Source organism: Somniosus microcephalus, chromosome 13 (genome assembly GCF_052327205.1).
Source record: "Somniosus microcephalus isolate GS21.2 chromosome 13, FLI_Smic_1.0, whole genome shotgun sequence".
In the NCBI taxonomy this organism is placed as follows: Eukaryota; Metazoa; Chordata; class Chondrichthyes; order Squaliformes; family Somniosidae; genus Somniosus; species Somniosus microcephalus.
This window is the reverse complement of record NC_140999.1, coordinates 140007491-140031294: the sequence shown is the minus strand read 5'-3', so window position 1 is coordinate 140031294 and position 23804 is coordinate 140007491. Positions and strand designations below refer to the sequence as shown.

Below are 23804 nucleotides of genomic sequence, written 5' to 3'. Positions count from 1 at the left end.
GCTTGTCCAGGGTCATGGGGAAGGAAATGTACTGATGTCTCCTTTTGAAGAGGGCATTCATGACTTGGCGGATGCAGCAATGCACCGCAAACTGAGAGACATTGGCAATGTCCCCAGTAGCGGATTGGAAGGAGCCAGTGGCATAGAAGTTGAGAGCCACTGTCACCTTCACTGCCACCGACAGAGACGTCCTGCTCCTCAGCTGAGGCTGCAGATCTGTCTGAAGCAGGTGGCAGAGCTCAGTGACCACCTCCCTGCTGAATCGAAGCCTCCGAATACACTGCTCCTCAGACATGTTGAGGTAGGAGAACTGCTGGCAATATACCCTGGGAGGGTAAGGTCTCCTGTGCCGACGCCTGTTGGCCCTCCTCCGTCTGGCCATGATTGGCACTCTCTCTCGGCGTCTCTGAGCCCTCTCAATGCAATGGAGAAACCTAGCGTTTCCACCCATTGCAGCCCCCATAATATGTGGCCACTCAAGGCTATGGCACTGAAAAATCAATCCAACTGCAAAATTCTGGGCTGAAGCCAGAAGTACCTGTGCGAGTGCTGACTCAATGCAGAAAGCTCTCTCCCTTTGTCTCTCTGCAAATCTCTCTCTCTCTCACACAGAAGGAGTGATCCAAAATGGCTACCACTAAGAAGCTAGGAAGAGCCCCCTTTAAATAGCGTCCCCCAACCCCACAGCGACTGGGAACCGTTCCAGTCAACCAGTTGCATGGAGCGCCAGGCGGAAAGGGGGGGCGCCACCGAAGTTCCGGTTCGGGGCACACCAAGGGCGTTGCACCATGAAATGACGTAAGGATCTGCGCGCGCAGCTGAGCGGGCATTGCGGTTTTGCGCCATCGCTAAATGTCCGCTCAATTTCGCGAGAGGCGCAGGTCTCACCGCGCCCGGGCGCTAGCCGCTTCGCGCCCCACTTATCACCCTCTTAAGGCGATAACGGCTGGCGCTAACAACTGAATTTCTCCCCCTATGACTCATATTTAAATCTCAACACAATTCTATACTTTGGTTTAAACAAAATGTTTCTGTAGTTACACCGATCTACCAGAGCTCAATCTAATTGTTTTGCAAAGCAATCTTAATGGCTAGCTGGCAAATCAATGCTTGGGTGTGAATCAGGAGTTCACCTCACAATCTGGAAGATTTGCCTGAAACTAGATCAGCCCAGTTTCAGCATTTGTTGTGTGCTCATCAGATATCTATTCTGGGAAAGGAGGTAAACTTTAAATTTCTACCCCAGCATTGGATCATGCAGTACCCTATTCAGGTACACCTCCTGCTACACTGTCCCAATAATATGCCATAATCCCAACTTCCTACAGCACCAATGCTAAATTTTTCCCATTTATCACAACAGTCATTCTTGTAGCATCTCAAAGTGAAACCTATAAATTGGTACAAATCTGGAAGAGGAAAAAGCAGCATCAGCTTGAGCTACTCTCACTCAGCCAGCTTCAGAGTGTCAATAACCTCCTGACTAAAGAGAAAAGAGTGTCCTTAAGTGAGTCCCAGAGATGGAGAAGAGGTGTAAAAAGAATAAATCATTGCTTTCCCAGTCTGAGGAGTTCTGGATTTACACTTTATACCACTTAACAACAAAAATTCATACAATATAGAAGTTGCATGAATTCCAGGACTAACACGCTCAGCATCTGAAAGCTGCAGAGGATATTATGAAACAAACTTAAGAAATCAAAAAAAAATTGAATAATGAAAGGTAAACCCAGACACCAGCTCATAACAAGTGGAATTTGGTTTCATACTTAAGGACAATTGCTGGAGAAGAAAGTTACACTATTGGGTAGATGAGAAGGAACTAACCTCATCTGGACTGGCTGCTTGGTAAATCCGACAAGCATCTTCATAGTTTTGCTCAGCTTCAGCTCGGTCGGTTGAGTCAGGCCCGTGAGACTCATAGACGGGTGTAACGTTATGGCACAGTGCAATCGCTTTCACTGCTTCGTGAACACGGACGCTGACAGTTTTACGTATTTTCGGAGCTGCCGAGGGGGGCTTATCTTGTGAAGCAGGTGGTGGCTAGGAAACAAGAGAATCCCAGTTTAGTTTAGCATAATGGTTTGTATACATCATCATTGAGAGGGGACAGAGAACAATGCAAACAAAGGGAAGAGATTTGCAATTTGAAGCTAGCAAAAGCATTAGTTATCTTCAAAACAAGTTAGGCTGGCCTGAATGATGTGATTGTGTCCAGGTACAGTAACCATTATTATACTGACCAAAAACAAATATATATACACATATATATGCTAGGCCGAGGGGGTCCTGACGAAGAGTTTCGACCTGAAACGTTGACTCTATTTCTCTCTCCACAGATGTTGCCTGGCCTGCTGAGTTTTTCCAGCATTTTCTGTTGTTATTTCGGATTTCCAGCATCCACAGTATTTTGCTATCGTCCTATATATACACATATATGCTAGGCCGAGGCACTTTTACATTTGGCATTGCTGTAGTTTGGATTGTGGGTGACTCAGGTCTGTATGTTGACTCCCTGAATTTACATAACTAAAAATTGGTCCCTTATCTCAATAGCTGAATTATAATGCCACAAAATGACATTGGTCTCCTGTGATCCAAACTACAGAAACACCAAATATAAAAGTGCTTTCTAGATAACATAAAACAAACTAAACTCCTGACAGGCAGGGGATTCATTTAATGGGGCGTGGGAAGGTAGTTTGAGCTTAATAATGTAATATAATGAAAACACACACACGTTGGGGAAGTTTGGTGATGGATAAATGCACTTTTTAAACATGGCTTATGTGACTATAAACTTTTTGGTTGATTTTTCAAGTTACTTTTATTTTTTTTATAAACAATATACATCTGGTATATAGTCTGCCAAATTGTGGCTGGGTCTTGCACATCTCTACAATTCTAATTTTGTTAGCCAACTGCAAAATTCACAAGCATAACCTATACACTGGCACAACCATAACCCACATTTTATGGTCACTATTCTTCTTTAGAATAATACTGTATGGATTTCCAATTACAGGAAGAAGTACATTAATGGAAATGAAACTAGCCATCATCTTGCAGTACTGAGCTAAAAAATCTCAACAATTTTTTAATGGTTGACTGCTGCACCTTGTCGCAACTATTAATAGAATGAGACAACTGTTCACCTTACAGACTTGTATCTTCAGAAGGTTCAGAATCTAACTCAGATTAGACAGGGACAGTACTAGTGCGTCGGCGGGAATCCTGAGCGGCAGAGCGGGGTATAAAAGTCCCCAGAGACCAGGTAAGGTCTCACAGCGTCGGCGGGAAACCTGAGCAGCAGAGCGGGGTATAAAAGTCCCAGAGACCAGGTAAGGTCTCACAGCGTCGGCGGGAATCCTGAGCAGCAGAGCGGGGTATAAAAGTCCCCAGAGACCAGGTAAGGCCTCACAGCGTCGGCGGGAATCCTGAGCGGCAGAGCGGGGTATAAGAGTCCCCAGAGACCAGGTAAGGCCTCACAGCGTCGGCAGGAACTCGCGCGACAGAGCGGGGTATAAAAGTCCCCAGAGACCAGGTAAGGCCTCACAGCGTCGGCAGGAACTCGTGCGGCAGAGCGGGGTATAAAAGTCCCCAGAGACCAGGTAAGGTCTCACAGCGTCGGCGGGAATCCTGAGCGGCAGAGCGGGGTATAAGAGTCCCCAGAGACCAGGTAAGGCCTCACAGCGTCGGCGGGAACTCGCGCGGCAGAGCGGGGTATAAAAGTCCCCAGAGACCAGGTAAGGTCTCACAGCGTCGGCGGGAATCCTGAGCGGCAGAGCGGGGTATAAGAGTCCCCAGAGACCAGGTAAGGCCTCACAGCGTCGGCAGGAACTCGCGCGGCAGAGCGGGGTATAAAAGTCCCCAGAGACCAGGTAAGGTCTCACAGCGTCGGCGGGAATCCTGAGCGGCAGAGCGGGGTATAAAAGTCCCCGGAGACCAGGTAAGGCCTCACAGCGTCGGCGGGAATCCTGAGCGGCAGAGCGGGGTATAAAAGTCCCCAGAGACCAGGTAAGGTCTCACAGCGTCGGCGGGAATCCTGAGCGGCAGAGCGGGGTATAAAAGTCCCCAGAGACCAGGTAAGGCCTCACAGCGTCGGCGGGAACTCGCGCGGCAGAGCGGGGTATAAAAGTCCCCAGAGACCAGGTAAGGTCTCAGCGCGTCGGCGGGAATCCTGAGCGGCAGAGCGGGGTATAAAAGTCCCCAGAGACCAGGTAAGGTCTCACAGCGTCGGCGGGAAACCTGAGCGGCAGAGCGGGGTATAAAAGTCCCCAGAGACCAGGTAAGGTCTCAGCGCGTCGGCGGGAATCCTGAGCGGCAGAGCGGGGTATAAAAGTCCCCAGAGACCAGGTAAGGTCTCACAGCGTCGGCGGGAATCCTGAGCGGCAGAGCGGGGTATAAAAGTCCCCAGAGACCAGGTAAGGTGTACCAGTCTCTGAACTCGGAGGGAAGGAGAGAGGTAAAAAGTAATCCAAGTGTGACGTCACCAGAAAGCGGGTAAGTGATTGGTTGGTGAGTATTTCTCCCTTTTAAGCTTAAATCTCTTTGGTTTATAGTTTCTAAGGTGTGATATACACCATCTAGAATCGGGACAGAGGATATTTAAGAATAATATTAATAAATTTAATTAATTACATAGAATGGGAGATCAGGCGATGTGTTGCTGCTGCAATATGTGGGAGCTGGTGAACACCATTGATGCTCACGGTGATCACATTTGCAGTAAGTGTTGGCTGCTCGAGGAACTCCAGCTCCGTGTTGAAGAGCTGGAGGCCGAGCTTCAAACACTGAGACACATCAGGGAGGGGGAGAGTTACCTGGACTCTGTGTATCACGAGGTAGTCACACCAATTAGATTAATTAATTCAGATGTAGTCCGTGGCCAGGGTCAGGATGGTGTGACTAGAAGTGAGGCAGGTACGGGGATCCAGGAGGTAGTGTTGGAGGAGCCGCAGCCCTTGCACTTGTCCAACAGGTTCGAGGCTCTTACTCCCTGTGGGGACAGGAGCAGGGACTGCAGGGAGGATGAGCAACCTGGCCACAGCACCGTGGAGCAGGGGGCCATTCAAGTGGGGGGGAGTTAAAAGAAATGTTGTAGTAGTAGGGGATAGTATCATTAGGGGGATAGATAGAGTTCTTTGCAGCCGAGAGCGAGAGTCCCGAAGGCTGTGTTGCCTGCCCGGTGCCAGGGTTAAGGACATCTCCTCTGGACTGAAGAGAAACTTGGAGTGGGAGGGGGAGGATCCAGTTGTCGTGGTCCATGTTGGTACCAACGACATAGATAGGACAAGGAAGGAGGTTCTGCTGAGGGAGTTTGAGCAGCTAGGGGCCAAATTAAAAAGCAGAACCACAAGGGTAATAATCTCTGGATTATTACCTGAGCCACGAGCGAATTTGGCTAGGACAAATAAAATTAGAGAGTTAAATGCGTGGCTCAAAGACTGGTGTGGGAGAAATGGGTTTTGCTTCCTGGGACACTGGCACCAGTACTGGGGCAGGAGGGAGCTGTTCCGTTGGGACGGGCTTCACTTGGCCAGTGCTGGGACTAGAGTCCTGGCGGATCATATAACGAGGGCTGTAGAGAGGGCTTTAAACTAACTAGTGGGGGGGAGGTTCCTAGAGAGCAAATAATAAAAATGACAACAGAGAAGGTCATAGACTTAGGTAGCAGTGGGGAAATTAAAAACCAGAGCGTGTCAGGAAGGGGCAGAAGGTATGGAGTAAAAGGTAAAGTAATAAAAAGGGCAAAAGCAGGAACTAAGTGTCACAAAACATCTTTGAAAGTTCTCTATCTGAATGCACGTAGCATTCGTAACAAAATAGACGAGTTAATGGCACAAATAACTACATATGGGTATGATCTTGTGGCCATTACAGAAACATGGCTGCAGGGTGACAATGCCTGGGAATTAAACATACCAGGTTATTTAACGATCAGGAAGGACAGGCAGGAAGGAAGGGGAGGTGGGGTGGCTATGTTAATAAAGGAAGGAATCACTGTAATACAGAGAAATGATATTGGGTCAAAAGATCAGGATAATGAAACAGTTTGGGTGGAGGTAAGGAATAATAAGGGGAAAAAAACACTAGTGGGCGTAGTCTATAGGCCTCCGAACAGTGGCAACTCTGTTGGACGGAGTATCAATCAGGAAACAGTTGAGGCTTGTAATAAGGGAACATCTATAATTATGGGGGATTTCAACTATCATATTAATTGGACAAATCAAATTGGGCAGAGCAGCCTTGAGGATGAGTTCATTGAGTCTATTAGGGATGGGTTTCTTGAGCAGTATGTAACTGAACCGACCAGGGGGCAAGCAACCTTAGATCTGGTCCTGTGTAACGAGACGGGATTAATTAAAAATGTCCTAGTAAAGGATCCCCTTGGAATGAGTGACCATAACATGGTTGAATTCCATATTCAATTAGAGGGCGAGAAGGTTGGATCTCAAACAAGCGTGCTAAGCTTGAATAAAGGAGACTATGAAGGTATGAGAGCGGAATTGAGTAGAGTGGATTGGGAAAATAGATTAAAGGGTAAGACGATACATGATCAGTGGTGTACATTCAAGGAGTTATTTTACAACTTCCAAAAAATATATATTCCACTGAGAAGAAAAGGGTGTAAAAGAAAAGACAGCCATCCGTGGCTAAGTAAAGAAATTAAGGATAGTATTCAACTAAAAACAAGGGCATATAAGGTAGCCAAATCTAGTGGGAGGATGGAAGATTGGGAAAACTTTAAAAGACAGCAAAAAATAACAAAAAGATTGATTAAGAAAGGGAAGATAGATTATTAAATTAGCAAAAAATATAAAAACAGATAGTAAGAGTTTTTATAGTTATATAAAAAGAAAAAGGGTGGCTAAAGTAAATGTTGGTCCCTTAGAGGATGAGCAGAGGAGTAGGCATCCATGCCCCGGTAGGCTGCGTCCAGCGTTAGTGCGATTTCGGAGGCTTTGTTGAGGGTGAGGTCACTCTGCTCCATCAGTCGCTGTCGGGTGTAGTTGGACCTGTGGCCCGCTACGAAGGCATCCCGGATCAGTTCCTCCGTGTACTTAGTGGGCGTTACCGCCTTACACCCACAGGCCCGGCCAAGCACGGACAGTGCTTGGAGGTATTCCTCAGTCGATTCCCCAGGTTGTTGCTTGCGACTCCCCAGGAGGTGACTAGCGTAAACTTCGTTCACAGGGTGCGTGTACTGGGTCTTGAGGAGCTGGAGGGCGGCTGTGTACGAGGTCGCGTCCCGGATGACTGAGTACACTTGGTGGTTCACCTTGGAGATCAGGACAGACAGTTTGTTTGCATCCGTTACGACCGCAGTGGAGGCAGTCAGGAATGCCTCGAAGCACATGAGCCAGTGAGCAAACTTGGTGGAAGCGTCCGCTTCCCGACTGTCCAGGTCCAGGCATGCTGGTGTGAGGATCTTCTCCATTATAAAAAATTTAGTTAATAAAATTGATGCGCCATCAATTACTCAAAAGACTGAGGTTAAGCGAGTAACAACCAGGCTTTTATTAACTAAAGAATGAAGGTCTAGTCTCGTGTGGTCGACCCGTCCAGAATACTAAGGGACTGGGAGGTAGTCACTTATATACCTGGAATAGTGGGAGGAGTCAGCCGAGGCATGTCCAGACCTGTACCTAGTGGAATACACATACACATACAGACAGGTATAACAGTGGTTTACCACACCGGGAAATTAATGGTGGGAAATATGGAGATGGCAAAAACACTGAATGAATATTTTACAACAGTTTTTACAGTCGAAGACACTAAGAATATCCCAACACTGGACAAACAGGGGACTAAAGGGGGGGAGGAGCTAAACACGATCAAAATCACTAAGGAAGTGGTACTCGGTAAAATAATGGGACTCAAGGCGGATAAATCACCTGGACCTGATGGCTTACATCCTAGGGTCTTGAGGGAAGTGGCGGTAGGGATTGTGGATGCATTGGTAATAATTTTCCAAAACTCCCTGGACTCGGCAAAGGTCCCGGCAGACTGGAAAACTGCTAATGTAACATCCTTATTTAAAAAAGGCAGTAGACAGAAGGCTGGAAACTATAGACCGGTTAGCCTAACATCTGTGGTAGGTAAAATTTTGGAGTCCATTATTAAGGAGACAGTAACAGGACATTTGGATAATCATAATTTAATAGGACAAAGTCAGCATGGTTTTATGAAGAGGAAGTCATGTTTGACAAATTTGCTGGAGTTCTTTGAGGAAGTAACGTATAGGGTGGATAAAGGGGAACCAGTGGACGTAGTGTATTTAGACTTCCAAAAGGCATTTGACAAGGTGCCACACAAAAGATTATTGCTTAAGATAAAAAATCACGGGATTGGGGGTAATATTCTGGCATGGATAGAGGATTGGCTATCTAACAGAAGGCAGAGAGTTGGGATAAATGGTTCATTCTCAGACTGGCAATCAGTAACTAGTGGTGTTCCGCAGGGGTCAGTGCTGGGTCCCCAACTCTTTACAATCTATATTAACGATTTGGAGGAGGGGACCGAGTGTAACATATCAAAGTTTGCAGATGATACTAAGATGGGAGGGAAAGTAGTGAGTGAGGAGGACATAAAAAACCTGCAAGGGGACATCGACAGGCTAAGTAAGTGGGCAGAGATTTGGCAGATGGAATACAATACTGGAAAGTGTGAGGTTATGCACTTTGGCAGGAAAAATCGTAGAGCAAGTTATTATCTTAATGGCAAGAAACTGGAAAGTACTGAAGTACAAAGGGATCTGGGGGTCCTGGTGCATGAAACTCAAAAGGTTAGTATGCAGGTGCAGCAAGTGATTAAGAAGGCCAATGGAATGTTGGCTTTCATTGCTAGGGGGATAGAATATAAAAATAGGGAGGTATTGCTTCAGTTGTACAAGGTATTGGTGAGGCCGCACCTGGAATACTGCGTACAGTTTTGGTGTCCATACTTAAGAAAGGACATACTTGCTCTTGAGTCAGTACAAAGAAGGTTCACTCGGTTAATCCCGGGGATGAGGGGATGGACATATGAGGAGAGGTTGAGTAGATTGGGACTCTACTCATTGGAGTTCAGAAGAATGAGAGGCGATCTTATTGAAACATATAAGATTGTGAAGGGGTCGGATCGGGTGGATGCGGGGAAGATGTTCCCGATGATGGGTGAAACTAGAACTAGGGGGCATAGTCTTAGAATAAAGGGCTGCTCTTTCAAAACTGAGATGAGGAGGAACTACTTCACTCAGAGGGTGGTAGGTCCATGGAATATGCTGCCCCAAAAAGCTGTAGAAGCTACATCATTACATAAATTTAAAACAGAAATAGACAGTTTCCTAGAAGTAAAGGGAATTAAGGGTTACGGGGAGCGGGCAGGAATTTGGACATGAGTCTAGGTTCGGATCGATCATGGCCCTGTGGGTAGCGGAGCGGGCCCAGGGTCCGTGTAGCCTGATCCTGCTCCTATTTCGTGTGTCTAATTCGGTTAGATTCAGGAGATGGTTCTGTGATAGTGGATTGGCGGTTAGGATCAGATCAGCCATGATCTTATTGAATGGCGGAGCAGGCTCGAGGGGCCGATTGGCCTACTCCTGCTCCTATTTCTTATGTTCTTATGTTCTTATGGCGTGGGTTAACACCAGCAAGATAATGAAAGCTGCTGGATTATCGTTAAACCGAATTAGTTTACTAATGTCCTACAGGGAAGGGAAACTGCCATCCTTACCTGGTCTGGCTAGTCCCACACTACATGGTTAACTCAATTCCCTCTGAAGTGACCCACTCCGATGTTCCTAGAGAATCTAGTGAATAAATGCAGCCTTGCCAGTGTTACCTACACCCCAGCAGATAAAAAAATGTTTCAAAAAACACTCAGGAAGAAACTAGAGATAAAGGGTTGGGAAAGTCGCTTAAAGATACAGGGGTAGAAATTGAGTATAGCCCCGTTTGGGGCGCCAGCCTCGCCAGGGCGCTAAAAGTAGCGCCCCGGAAACATTCGCGCCCCCGCACCGGAAATTGAGTGGTTGCGCCCCAAAGGGAAGCGCGGCGCTACTGGAGGCGCCCCGCATCCCTCTTGGGGCGCTGCGAGTGAATATCGTGGCGCGACGTGCTGCAGTGCCACACGCTGCGGCACGTCACGCTGCAGTATTGCAGGCCTTCCTCCCCTTCTTAAAGGGGAGGGGCCTTGTGCAGCGTGATCTGGGGCCCAGCTGGGCCCCCGAGGATCGGGAGTGCAGGCAAAAGAGCCCGGCACCGAGGAGAAGTGCCGGGCTCTTGGAGCGCAGCCGGCACTCCGTGGGGGGGGGGGGGGTTCAGGAGGCCGGGGACGGGAGCGCAGGCAGGTGCTGGCAGGCGGCCAACAACAAAAATGGCCGCCCCGCACCTTGCCTTTAATTTGCGCCTCCCCGGCCGCAAGTAGGCCCCCTGAACCGGTCGGACATAGCGTCCGGCGGTAAATCGGGGGCGCTGCACACACCGATGACGTCATCGGCAGCGGCGCAGCGCTAATGGCTAGCGCCACCACTAACGTCCCGCGGAATTTAGCGGGAGGCATGGGCAGTGCCGCGCCCGGGCGCCAGTTGGCTTGCGACCCACTTAGCGCCCTCTTAAGGCGCTAACGGGTGGCGCAACCTACTGAATTTCTCCCCCACAGGATCTTGACCATTAACTACATGTCATCATCAGCACCAACAGAGAGCTTGAAAAATCAAAGTGCTCGTGCTCAGTCTATACCAAGTTAGATGACCAACAGCACTGAACAAAAGGCATCAAACTTATTTTATCCCATGGAAGCTTAATACCCCAGAATAGGTTAACCTGGCAGTGGAATTGATGGTTTATGTTTCCGTTGCAAGGTTAATGATAGCTGTGCTGTGCCTTTTGAGGATGCCATTGCAATCTCTGACAGCTAACAGAAGAATCTGCAGCTCGGGTATGTTTTACGTGAATGAAGTGGGAAATCCACTGTCAGGTTAGTCAGTTAGAAGAATAAAAATTCTCAGCTGCCCCTAACTGTTCAGAGAAATTGGACTGTGTTTTGTTGTTAATATACTTTTGATTGATGGTATAACAGATTTATCACCACATGCTTATAGGTGATCATTACATAGTCATTTTCTACATTCCCATTTCTTCGCCACCAATGGAATAGTACGCCTCAAAATCAGCACTTTTAAAATATCAGAACTTTTGAAATAATTGCTTTAACCACTGTAAAAAGCAAGAATGAGGCCTTCAAGTTAGTCACATAGTAACAAGTAATAGTGGCACTAAAGAGCTAGCTGGGGCTCTCTCGATGGCTCAGCAAGCTTACATAATGAGTAACCTGAGCTGTATGAACAAAAAAAAGATCTCAGGTTTGATCCTCAGTCTATGCTAAGTTGGGTGATCTCAACTGGGGTGCCAATAGGGCTTCTACAAATGGCCTCATTGCTCCTAGGTTAGATAGGCAAAAATCTGCCAGGGTTGCTGCCCTTGACCAGTATCCAGCAAACCCAGACATTAGGTGAAGGCACGATTTGGCTGGCTGTGATGACTCTGCAGCCAAATAAACAGCCAACACTCACCATTAAGGCTCAGCACATCAATAATGGCCAATTGGGTGAGGGACTACAGGATGACAACTGCCCCTGAAGTCATAACCTAGCATGGAAACAATACTCCAGCAGAAGAGGATGGGACAAAGTTGGTGGGAAAAAAATATATTTTAAATCACTAACAAAAAGAATGGAAGGAAGCCTAGGATAGTAGAATACGGCTCATGGGTTCCGTTACTTAGCCTAAATAGCCAATGTTTAAATGTGAGCTTAGACAGTGACTGTCCGTGAGTAATTTGACTCTCTAGACATCCTACTTTAAGTTAGATTCTTATTTTTCACTTGGAATGGGATGTTTAGCATTAGTGAATGACAATCTGATAAGGTTACCAGAGTTTCTCTTTTCACACATGTAACAGGACAGTGGTCAGGACCTGGAACCCTTTGCTAATGCAGGAGCACATCTGCTATCCTGGCCAAATCAGCTGGCGTGGGACTTTCCTGCTCTCCACAGCACAGCTAATTACTGGATATGATATAGGAGAGCAGATAATCACAATTTCAACAGGAATCAAGATAGTTTCAAACAAAATGCATTCTGTTGACCTGCTACAATATAGTGCAGTCCCTCTCAGGTTGTAAAATAGAATTAAATAACTATAAGTTAATAAATTATATAGGATGCTGAAATTGAATAATAAGTGGATTAAACTTTGATAATAAATGGATTAAAAAATGAGGCATCATAATAATCAGTTGGTCCCATTGTACAGAACAAATGAGAAGATATTGTGCCAGACCTGTACTAACATCTTGGGAGTTCATAAATCACAGAAAGGCTTCCAGACATAATTTCCCACATTACAACAGTGACTCCACTTCAAAAAGTACTTAATTGACTGTAAAGTGCTTTGAGACGTCTGGTGGTCGTGAAAGGCGCTATATAAATGCAAGCCTTTCTTCATTGCCCCTTTCCTCAGTAACGGTGATCGGAGGCCTGCGGTAAATTATTAGTCTGAGCAGTAAACAGCATTGGTAGCAACTAATCACTTGCCACACTCTTACCTGTGTATATGCACTAAAAACATGGCTCTCTACCTCATCCATAGAATCCATCCCATAGGATACTGTACCCAAATGAAGACGCCTGAACTGCATCTCATTCTTTGTAAGAGTTCCTGTGGAGTAGGAGAGAAAGGCCAAGTTAAAGTTATGAGATTTTGAAATTTATGAAGGTACATTTTAGTTTCTTAGATCACATAGTACTGCCATACATTTCAAGTCTTAGATCATGTTTTGTTCTCCATATTTTCTCTCAAATGTAAGTGCCAGCAATTCGCCCAACTAACTTCATGTGTGAACCTAGGTACTAAGTACTTGCAGATTATTTGTCCATTGGAGGACAACACCATTTAACATGACCCTGTATTCACCTGACCCCAGACACAAGGGGGATAATTTTGACTTTGTGCAATAATGTAAAATGGGTGATAGTGAATCGGCAGCTCGTTTTACATCCCTCCCCATTTTTTTTTTTATTTTGGAAGTAAAAAATCGGGAGAGATATAAAGCGGGCTGCCGATTTACTATCACCCATTTTACACTGTCACAAAGTCAAAATTACCCGCAAGCAGTTTTCAGCAGGAGTCACTGAACAGCGATTAACGGTGGCTGATTAGTTACCCCCGCCTAGTACAGGAGCACAGAGGCCAATTGTTAGGCCTCAATTCCCCATCCTTATTCAGTGGTACAGAAAACAATTGTAGCACAGCAATTACTGGCCTAGCTAAGATTATCCAGCTCAGCACAGAATGGGATTTGTTAAGGAGGAAGCCATTTGGCCCATCGTGCCTGTGCCGGCTCTCTAAAAGAGCTATCTACTTAATCCCATTCCCCATATCCTTTTACATTTTGTTTTTCAAATATTCATCCACTTCCCTTTTAAAAGCTATTACAGATTCTGCTTCTCCTAATATTTCTAATATAGTATTCCATAGCTTACCTCTAAACAAAAATCCTCTTTACTCTTCTGGCAATTATCTTAACTTTATGCCCTCGTTGCTGACTCACTGACCAATGAAAATGTAAGTTTTTCCAAGTTTACTTTATCAAAGCCTCTCATAATTTTGAACATCATCAATCTTCTCATAACCTTCTTTGTTCTAATGAAGAGGTCCAGCCTTTTGAGTCTCTGCTTATAACTAACAACAACAACTTGTATTTATATAGCACCTTTAACATAGCAAAACATCCCAAGGTGCTTCACAGGAGGATTATAAGACAGAAAATTTGACACCGAGCCACATAAGGAGAAATTAGGGCAGGTGACCAAAAGCTTGGTCAAAGAGGTAGGTTTTAAGGAGCGTCTTAAAGGAGGAAAGAGAGGTAGCGAGGCAGAGTGGTTTAGGCAGGGAATTCCAGAGCTTAGGGCCCAGGCAACAGAAGGCACGGCCACCAATGATTGAGTGATTTTAAATCAGGGATGCTCAAGAGGGCAGAATTAGAGGAGCACAGATATCTCGGGGGGTTGTGGGGCTGAAGGAGATTACAGAGATAGGGAGGAGCGAGGCCATGGAGGGATTTGAAAACAAGGATGAGAATTTTGAAATCGAGGCGTTGCTTAACCAGGAGCCAATGTAGATCAGCAAGCACAGGGGTGATGGGTGAACGGGACTTGGTGTGAGTTAGGACACGGGCAGCCGAGTTTTGGATCACCTCAAGTTTACGAAGGGTAGAATGTGGGGGGCCAGCCAGGAGTGCGTTGGAATAGTCAAGTCTAGAGGTAACAAAGGCATGGATGAGGGTTTCAACAGCAGATGAGCTGTGGCTTGGGCGGAGACGGGTGATGTTACGGAGGTGGAAGTAGGTGTTCTTTGTTATGCTGCAGATATGTGGTCGGAAGCTCATTTCAGGTCAAATATGACACCAAGGTTACGAACAGAGCGGTTCAGCCTCAGACAGATGTTAGGGAGAGGGATGGAGTCAATGGTTAGGGAACGGAGTTTGTGGTGGGGACCGAAAACAATTGCTTCGGTCTTCCCAATATTTAATTGGAGAAAATTTCTACTCATCCAGAACTGGATGTCGGACAAGCAGTCTGACAATTTAGAGACTGTGGAGGGGTTGAGAGAGGTGGTAGTGAGGTAGAGCTGGGTGTCGTCAGCGTACATGTGGAAACTGATGCGGTGTTTTTGGATGATGTTGCCAAGGGGCAACATGTACATGAGAAATAGGAGGGGGCCAAGGATAGATCCTTGGGGGACACCAGAGGTAACAATGTGGGAGCGGGAAGAGAAGCCATTGCAGGTGATTCTCTGGCTATAATTACACAGATAAGAATGGGACCAGGTGAGTGCAGTCCCATCCAGCTGGACGATGGTGGAGAGGCATTGGAGAAGGATGGAGTGGTCAACCGTGTCAAAGGCTGCAGACAGGTCAAGAAGGATGAGGAGGGATAGCTTACCTTTGTCACAGTTACAAAGGATGTCATTTGTGACTTGGATGAGAGCCGTTTCTGTACTGTGGCAAGGGCAGAAACCTGATTGGAGGGATTCAAACATGGAATTGCGGGAAAGATGGGCACAGATTTGGGAGGCAACAACACGTTCAAGGGCTTTGGAGAGGAAAGGGAGGTTGGAGATGGGGCGGTAGTTTGCAAGGACGGAGGGATCAAGGGTTTTTTTTTTTTTTTTTGAGGAGAGTGGTGATGACGGCAGATTTGAGGGAGAGGGGGACAGTACCCGAGGAGAGAGAACCGTTAACAATGTCAGCTAACATGGGAGCCATAAAAGGAAGTTGGGTGGTGAGCAGTTTGGTGGGGATAGGGTCGAGGGAGCAGAAAGTGGGTCTCATGGACAAGATGAGCACGGAGAGATCATGAGGGGAGATTGGAGAGAAACTGGAGAAAGATGTGAGTTCAGGGCTAGGGCAGGGGGGAACCTTAGAGGAAGTTTGGCCCGGTGGGCTAGGGGAAGGAAAGGAAGTGGCAGAGGCAGCTGAACAGATGGTCTCAATCTTAGAGACAAAGAAGTCGATGAGCTCCTCACGCTTGTTGTCGGAGGTGAGGGTGGAGGAGACAGGGGAGAGGGGTTTAAGAAGACGGTTAGCAGTGGAGAATAGAAGCCGGGGTTTATCTTTGCATTCCAGAATGATTCTGGAATAGTGAGCAATTTTAGCAGACGAGAGCGGGACCTGATAATGCTTTATGTGGTCCAGCCAGACTGGCGGTGAATGGCTAAACTAGTTGTCCGCCATATCCGTTCAAGTCTGCGTCCTTTGGACTTAAGGGAACGAAGATGAGGGCCGTACCTGGGGGAACGGCCAGGGTGAGAGAGAGTAGTTGTTTTAATAGAGCCTAAGGCATCAAAGGTGGTGGTGAGGGTGTGTTTGAGCAGATCGGTAGCTACCGAAATGTCATGGCGAATGGAGGGCCAAAGGCTGGACAGTTGGGATTTCATAAGTGCAGTTGTTAGAGAGTTGAGAGATAGTTTTTTCCAGGGGCAGACACAGAAGGAAGTAGTGGTGGTGGTGGGGGGGGGGAGGGAGATGTCCGTGGAGAGCGATACGAGGAGGTGGTCAGAGATGGCATTATCTGCGCTTGACACAATGGGAGTAGCGAGGCCACGAGAGATGGCAAGGTCGAGGGGATGGCCGTGAATATGGGTTGGAGAGTTTATATGGAGAGAGAGATTAAGGGAGGATAGGAGGCTAGTGAACTCAGAAGAGAGAGAGCATGATGAATTGAGATGGAGGTTGAAATCACCGAGGATGAGAAGTCGTTCGGTGCAGAGGCTGAGGGAGGAAAGCAGTGAAAATATCTAAAGCCTCTTATTCCTTGAATCATCTTAGTGAACCTCTTTTGCACCCTCTCCATGGCCTTAACAACATTGAAAGTTCTCTCAGATGGACATCTACACGGAATCCCAACATAGCCATTACCTGTCTTGTCTGTTAGTACATAAGAAATTCTCCCAAGCTGCTCTGGAATGGTGCTGGCCCGTACCACTGTGCCAGGAATTTTAGAGTCTCTCCGAATCATTAAGCTGTAGACCATCTTTCCCATGTCCAGATTGACACGTATACTGTGTGGGTCAGAAAGAACAAACATAAATAAGAAAACAGACTTCAACACATTTGCCCATGTAAACAACTAAGTGTTGGCTGAGTGCACTGAACACATGAAGATTTCTTTGGATAATTTAATTATGATTTGACCAATTATTTTTTGGGCTGCAAATGTAAAGTATTACACGAGTTTTAATACAGATGTGGTAGAACAATATTGGCATGGTTTCCAATTTATAATGAACAGATCGAATTAGATCTGGTAGAACTGATGTCACTACAAAATGCAAATGTGAAGCACTATTTTCTTTTCATTTTGTCACCAATTTTATCCCTTCTGCTCTTCAAAGGCATGAACATTTTGCTGGCATATGGTTCATGCACCCAAATAAACCTTTATTCATGCATGAGCCTTGTTCTGGTGTCAGGCAGCTATTCAACTCCATGGGGCATTACAACCCAAGCTTAATCATGTCCTCACCTGACATGGAAACTTTCAACAGGGGTTGTTGAATACTGTCAAGCAGCAGAATTTCTGGCCAAATTTTGCCCCTCCTCAATCTGGTGTCGTTAAGGCTAATTACAGCACCGCAAATTTCACCCTTGCAAAGATTAGCTAACTCAACACAGACCAGGGGATTGAACCTAGTTCCTTCCAGGTCTGTATGACTCCGCTGGATAAACTCACTGAGCCATCAGCAAAACCATAATGTTTGTTCTTTATACAAATCCTACCAGCAAGCCTTTGCATCCTAACAAAACATATTTCTCAGGCAAATATTTGGAGATCTCAGCTGGGATGGATAGGTGTGTGTGTGAAAGTATTAAGAACACTCGAAATTAGTATACATACAAATGTGATTGCAGATGTTACTAAATGTTTTGATAGGTGTATTTAGATAAAATTGAAATATCTATAAATATTAAGATGTAAAATCAAAGATGTTGTCCTGCCAAGATTAGTTTGTTAGCATAGAACTGCAAAACCTAACCAGCCACTAACAAGTTATTAGCAAAAACCTTACATAAAATGCTGCCTTAACCCATCCTCCGTTCCCTTATTTACATCCCATACAAGGACAGACACAACAGAGTAAATCGTGAATCAATCTTTGTACGAGGAATGGGGCCCATCTGTGCTAGAAATTTCAGGTTTCACTCGTAAAACAAATACAGAGCTCCCGTGATAGTTCCTGGGTTCATAGCATGGTCTGTGCTAAGACAGCCGATTTCAGTTGGCGAGGCAGTAGCAGTACTACAATTAAAGCAGCTGGGTTTGGGAGGATAAAATCAGTTCAGAGCTGTACTCTAATCCCTGCTAGTAATGCACTGGTCAGCTGAGCACACGGCTTGCATGTCATCGTGAAGCAGGCGGAGGATAGTGACAAACTTTTGAGAGCAGCCGAATTTGAGGAGGACACTCCATAATCCCTCACGGTTGAGTGTCGAAGGCCTTTGTGAGATCAAAGAAGGCCATGTACAGCGGTTGGTGCTGTTCCCTGCATTTCTCTTGTAATTGACGTGCGGTGAAGATCATGTCCATTGTGCCCCTTAGAGGGCGGAGTCCGCATTGCGACTCTGGGAGGAGCTCTTCGGCTACTGGGAGAAGGCGATTGAGGAGGATTCTTGCGATGGCTTTTCCTGTGGCAGATAGCAGGGAAACTCCTCTGTAATTACAGCAATCGGACTTGTCACCTTTCTTGAAGATGGTCACAATTACGGCGTCTCTGAGATCACCTGGCACGCTCTCCTCCTTCCAGATAAGAGAAATGAGTTCAGGAATTCGCGCCAGTAGTGCTTCTCCGCCATGCTTTAGTGCCTCGGCGGGGATTCCATCTGCTCCTGAGGCCTTGTTGTTCTTCAGTTGTCGGCTGGCCTTTTCAACCTCATGCCAGGCTGGGGGTGTGCTGAGATGGTGATGGGTAGCATGCTGTGGGATGGAGTTGAGGACACTCGTGTCGAAGACAGAGTCGTGGTTAAGGAGATCTTCGAAGTGCTCCTTCCAGCGGGCACTGACTGCTTCCCTGTCCTTGATGAGTACCTCTCCGTTCTTGGCCCGCAGTGGGGAAGGGCGTTGGGTGCTTGGGCCGTAGATGGTCTTGACTGCGCTAAAGAATCCATGCACATCGTGGTTGTCGGCTAGCTGCTGGATCTCCTGCGCTTTCTCCACCCACCATCTGTTCTTTAGGTCGCGAGTTTTTTGTTGGACCTCGGCCTTCAGGCTTCTGTAGAGCTGCTTTCATGCTCTCGAGTTCTGTTGCTGTTTCCAGATCAGAAATGCCTTGCGCTTGCGGCTTATTAGCTCCTGGATCTCCTGGTCATTCTCATCGAACCAGTCTTGGTGTTTCCTGGTTGAGTGACCGAGCGTCTCTTCACAGGTGCTGATTATGGAGGCCTCGAGTGCAGACCAGACACTGTGGGCACTCTGTGTCTCTGCATCACTGGGAGTCGTCAGGTTGTTTGTGAGGCGCAGGCTGAATAGGGCTTTCTTAGCGGGGTCTTTGAGTGCGCCAGCGTTAATTTTCCTGCGGCATTGTTTTTGTTGCCGCCGCTGTTTTGGGGCTGCATTGATGGAGATGAGAGAGCGGATTAGGCGGTGGTCTGTCCAGCAGTCGTCAGCTCCTGTCATGGCGCGGGTGGTGCGGATGTCCTTGCGGTCCCTCACTCGGTCGATGACGTAGTCCAGCAGATGCCAGTGCTTGGAACGAGGGTGCTGCCAACTCAGACCCAATTCACGTACGAACCGGGGTCAAGCAAGGCTGTGTCATCGCACTAACGCTCTTCTCAATCTTCCTTGCTGCAATGCTCCATCTCACCCTCAGTAAGCTCCCCACTGGAGTGGAGCTAATTTACAGAACAAACGGGAAACTGTTCAACCTCCGTCGCCTCCAGTCCAGATCCAAGGTCGTCCCATCCTCTGTCGTCGAATTACAGTATGCAGACGATGCTTGCGTCTGCGCTCACTCGGAGGTCGAACTCCAAACCATCGTAAATACCTTCACCGAAGCATACGAGAGCATGGGCCTTACACTAAACATCCGTAAGACAAAGGTCCTCTTCCAACCTGCCCCCGCCACACAGTGCTGCCCCCCGATTATCAAAATCCACGACAAGGCCTTGGACAACGTGGGCCACTTTCCATACCTCGGGAGCCTACTGTTAACAAGGGCAGACGTCGACGATGAAGTCCAACACCGCCTTCAGTGTGCCAGTGCAGCCTTCGGTCACCTGAGGAAGAGAGAGTTTGAAGACCAGGACCTCAAACCCGGCACTAAGCTCGTGGTCTACAGGGCAGCAGTGATACCTGCTCTGCTGTATGCCTCAGAGACATGGACCATGTACAGCAGGCACCTCAAAGCACTGGAGAGGTACCACCAACGCTGCCTCCGCAAGATCCTGCAAATCCATTGGCAGGATAGGCGCACCAACGTCAGTGTTCTTGCTCAGGCCAACATCCCCAGCATCGAAGCTCTGACCACGCTTAATCAGCTCCGATGGACGGGTCACATTGCCCGCATGCCCGATACGAGACTCCCAAAACAAGCGCTCTATTCGGAGCTCCGGCACGGCAAGAGAGCCCCAGGTGGGCAGAGGAAACGCTTCAAGGACACCCTCAAAGCCTCCTTGAAAAAGTGTAACATCCCCACCGACACCTGGGAATCCCTGGCCCAAGACCGCACAAAGTGGAGGAGAAGCATCCGGGAAGGCGCCGAACACCTCGAGTCTCTTCGCCGGGAGCAAGCGGAAGCCAAGCGCAAGCAGCGCAAGTCAACCCAAGCACCCACCCAACCGCCCCTTCAACCACCATCTGCCCCGCCTGTGAGAGACTGTAGGTCCCGCGTTGGACTCATCAGTCACCTGCAAACTCATTTTTAATGTGGAAGCAATTCATCCTCGGTTCCGAGGGACTGCCTAAGAAGAAGTTGAGCACAGGTTCAGGATCAACTCTGATGCTTTCCATGAAAGACAGGCTGCCATCACTCACCGCCAAGGTACAGACATAAATAATGAGGCACGGTACTGGGGAGAGGAGGGGTGGTTCCTGGGGGGAGCTATTCCCAGAGTCAACTACTTCATGAGGAGCAGTAAAAGACTGAGAAAGAAAAACAAATACAGAAGGTCCAAAATCAAATATTTTTCCTTTCTTAATTCTTTTTTGGGTATATGAAGGAATGGCAATGCTGCAGATCAGAACATTTTGCTGCCTCAACAATGCTTTTTTAACCTCCAACCCCAGAAGAGCAACCTCTCCTGCAGCCATCATTGTGGGCTTTGAATAAGATTTCCAGCTGCCAGTTGACTGATAGGCACTAGGTAGAATTACATGGCATGTTGGCCTTTATTGGGGTTGGAGTACAAGAGAAAGGAAGTCTTGCTACAATTGTACAGGGCTTTGTTGAGACCACACCTGGAGTACTGTGCACAGTTTTGGTATCCTTATCTGAGGAAGGACATACTTGCCTTGGAGGCGGTGCAATGAAGGTTTACTAGATTGATCCCTGCGATGAGAGGGTTGTCTTATGAAGAGAGATTTGTCCTATGAGGAGAGATTGAGTAGATTGGGCTTATACTCTGGAGTTTAGAAGAATGAGAGGTGATCTCATTGAAACATATAAGATTCTGAGGGGGATTGATAGGGTAGATGCTGAGAGGTTGTTTCCTCTGGCTGGAGAGTCTAGGACTAGGGGGCATAGTCTCAGGATAAGGGGTCGGCATTTACGACTGACATGAGGAGGAATTTCTTCACAGAGGGCTGTGAATCTTTGGAATTCTCTACCCCAAAGGGCTGTGGATGCTAAATCGTTGAGTATATTCAAGGCTGAGATAGATAGATTTTTGGACTCTAGGGGAATCAAGGGATGTGGAGATAGGGCGGGGAAGTGGAGCTGAGGTTGAAGATCAGCCATGATTTTACTAAATGGTGGAGCAGGCTCAAGGGGCCATATGGCCTACTCCTGCTCCTAATTCTTATGTTCTTACATAGAATCTACAAAACAGAAACTGGCTACTCAGCCCAACTGGTCTATGCCAGTATTTATACTCCACACGAGCATCCTCCCACTCCGTTTACCTCATCCCCACCTTGTCCCCTTATCCAGCGATGCCTTTCTTCCTCAAGAATGCATCAAGCCACCCCTTAAATGGCATCAATACTTTCTGCTTCAACCACTCCATGTGGAAGTGAGTTCCACATTCTCACCACTCTAAAGAACTTCCAGCTAAATTCTTTGATTAAGCTGTTAGTGGCTATTTTATATTTGTGTCCCCTTTTTCTGGGCTTATCCACAAGTAGAAACAATTTCTCCACATCCACCCAATCGAACACTTCTATAATTTTAAAGACTTCAATCGGGTCTTCTCTTTTCCAGAGAAAATCTTTGAAGGACCTAGGTTCAAACCTCTGTTCAATCTTTGTTGATAATTGCATCCTCTCAATTCTGGTAGCATCCTTGTAAACCTTTTCTGCACTGTCTTCAGTGCGTCACCATCTTTTTTGTCAGGGTTGACTGGTTCCTCTAAGGGTGCAGGATTCTCATGAAAATAAACAAAGGTGGGTGTATGTAGCGTTATTGTTGCTACGTTTAGTGATTTATGTATCTATATTCCCAAATCTCTTTGCTCCTCTATTCCATTTAATTTCTTACCTCCCAAGGAATAAGTGGCTCCTTATTCCTCCTACCAAAATGAACCACCCCACACTTTGCTATACTGAATTTTATTTGCCATTTGTCTGCCCACTTTGCAAGCCTGTTTATGTCTTCTATATTTTGGAGCACTCTTCCAGATTATATCTATATCTTAACTTGGTATCATCTGCAAATTTCAATACCACAGCTACAATTTCTGAGTCTATACCATTCATTCACTTTCTGCCAGTCTGTGAAGTATCCCTTAACTCCCACCTTCTATTTTGTAGCCATGTTTCAATCCATTCTGTTATCTGGCCCCTGACTCCATGGCCGCGAATTTAATTCTGGAGGCGGGATGGGGCGGGTCAGCTGGTTTCTGGGTTCCGGTCCTACACCTAGCTGCCTCCACTCTGCAGACGTGATTTTCCCTTGATTGGCCTCATTAAGCCCGCCGACCGGCCAATTAACAGAAAGCGGGTCTGATGACATCATTTGATGTCGCTTCATCTGCCAGTTTCCTTAAAGGGATCATGCACAATTTTATTTTGACAGTTGATCTGTCAGTGTTTGACAGTATTGAGGTGCTGCAAACACTGACAATCACTGCACAAAGGTGAACACTTGCACCCAGGCTCTCCAATGACTCCCTCCATATGCTTATGGAGGGAGTCACAGCAAACAGGGAGGTTCTCTTCCCTTCCAAAGGTGGAAGAGACCTCCCCAGGATACCAACTTACCTTGAACATTCACCCAACCCTCTCTATCTACTTTATCACTTTCCCATCTCACTAGCCACCCCTCACACTCATCCTCATCCTACTGCAAGCATACCAACTAACAACACACAAGGGTAGGCACTTGAGAGGTTTAGCCAATGTCCATGTGAAGTTTCTGGTAATGTGTCATCATACAGTGTAATATCTTTTTCCAAAAGTGCCCCTTATTGGACAGATATGAGCACACATTGAGAAGTGTCTTACTGAGTTCCAGTGATTGTTCAGTTATAACTTCCTCCCCCCCCCCCGCTATAGTGATGTGTGTGCATGGAATGGCTTGGACATTAAAGGGATGCTTCACGGTGCTGGTGTGGGATGGTCTCAACCTGGCGCATCATGTGGCAGCCAGGGTTTACAGCGTCAAGTAAAGAAAATCTGGTCATGGTGATGCCATTGCTGGCCTCCTGGCCAGCAATTTTGTCAGGGGCTGATGCCCCATGTCCAGTGCAGCATCAGGTGGGTGAGGAGGAGGTTGGCGCTCCTGGTGCTGGTGCTGCTGTTGTGGTTGGTTGTGGTGCTGCCGCGGCTGCTGCTCTTCCTCCGAATCTGACAACCAGGATGAGAAGATGTAAATGGCTCCCATCGCGTTGCTATAGATTTCAGTTGAGGCAAGAAGCTTGCAAGCGCACACTCAACGTGGCCTGAAATTATTCCAATCAGGTAACACTGCAGATGGGTGTCAGCTTGAACAGTCACAAGATCAGTAGATTTGCAAAATCTTATCCCAAACCTCCAACAACAAAGTTGTTGCATTTTAAAGTCAGCCATGTTACAGGAACGCTTTTAAAGTGCTGCACCAATGAC

At 47.0% G+C, this 23804-nt stretch overlaps 1 protein-coding gene across 2 annotated transcripts in view; it reads right to left on the bottom strand.

Annotated features, from left to right (window-relative positions):
• Window positions 1-23804, bottom strand: part of atp9a (ATPase phospholipid transporting 9A) — a 244853-nt gene that overhangs the window by 99390 nt on the left and 121659 nt on the right. For both annotated transcript variants that reach the window (XM_086005302.1, XM_086005301.1), the window contains exons 12-14: window positions 16469-16611; window positions 12596-12708; window positions 1828-2043 (exon numbers count right to left, since the gene is read on the bottom strand). In XM_086005302.1, coding sequence (XP_085861428.1) covers window positions 1828-2043; window positions 12596-12708; window positions 16469-16611 — 472 coding nt within the window. The remainder of the gene's footprint in view (window positions 1-1827; window positions 2044-12595; window positions 12709-16468; window positions 16612-23804) is intronic.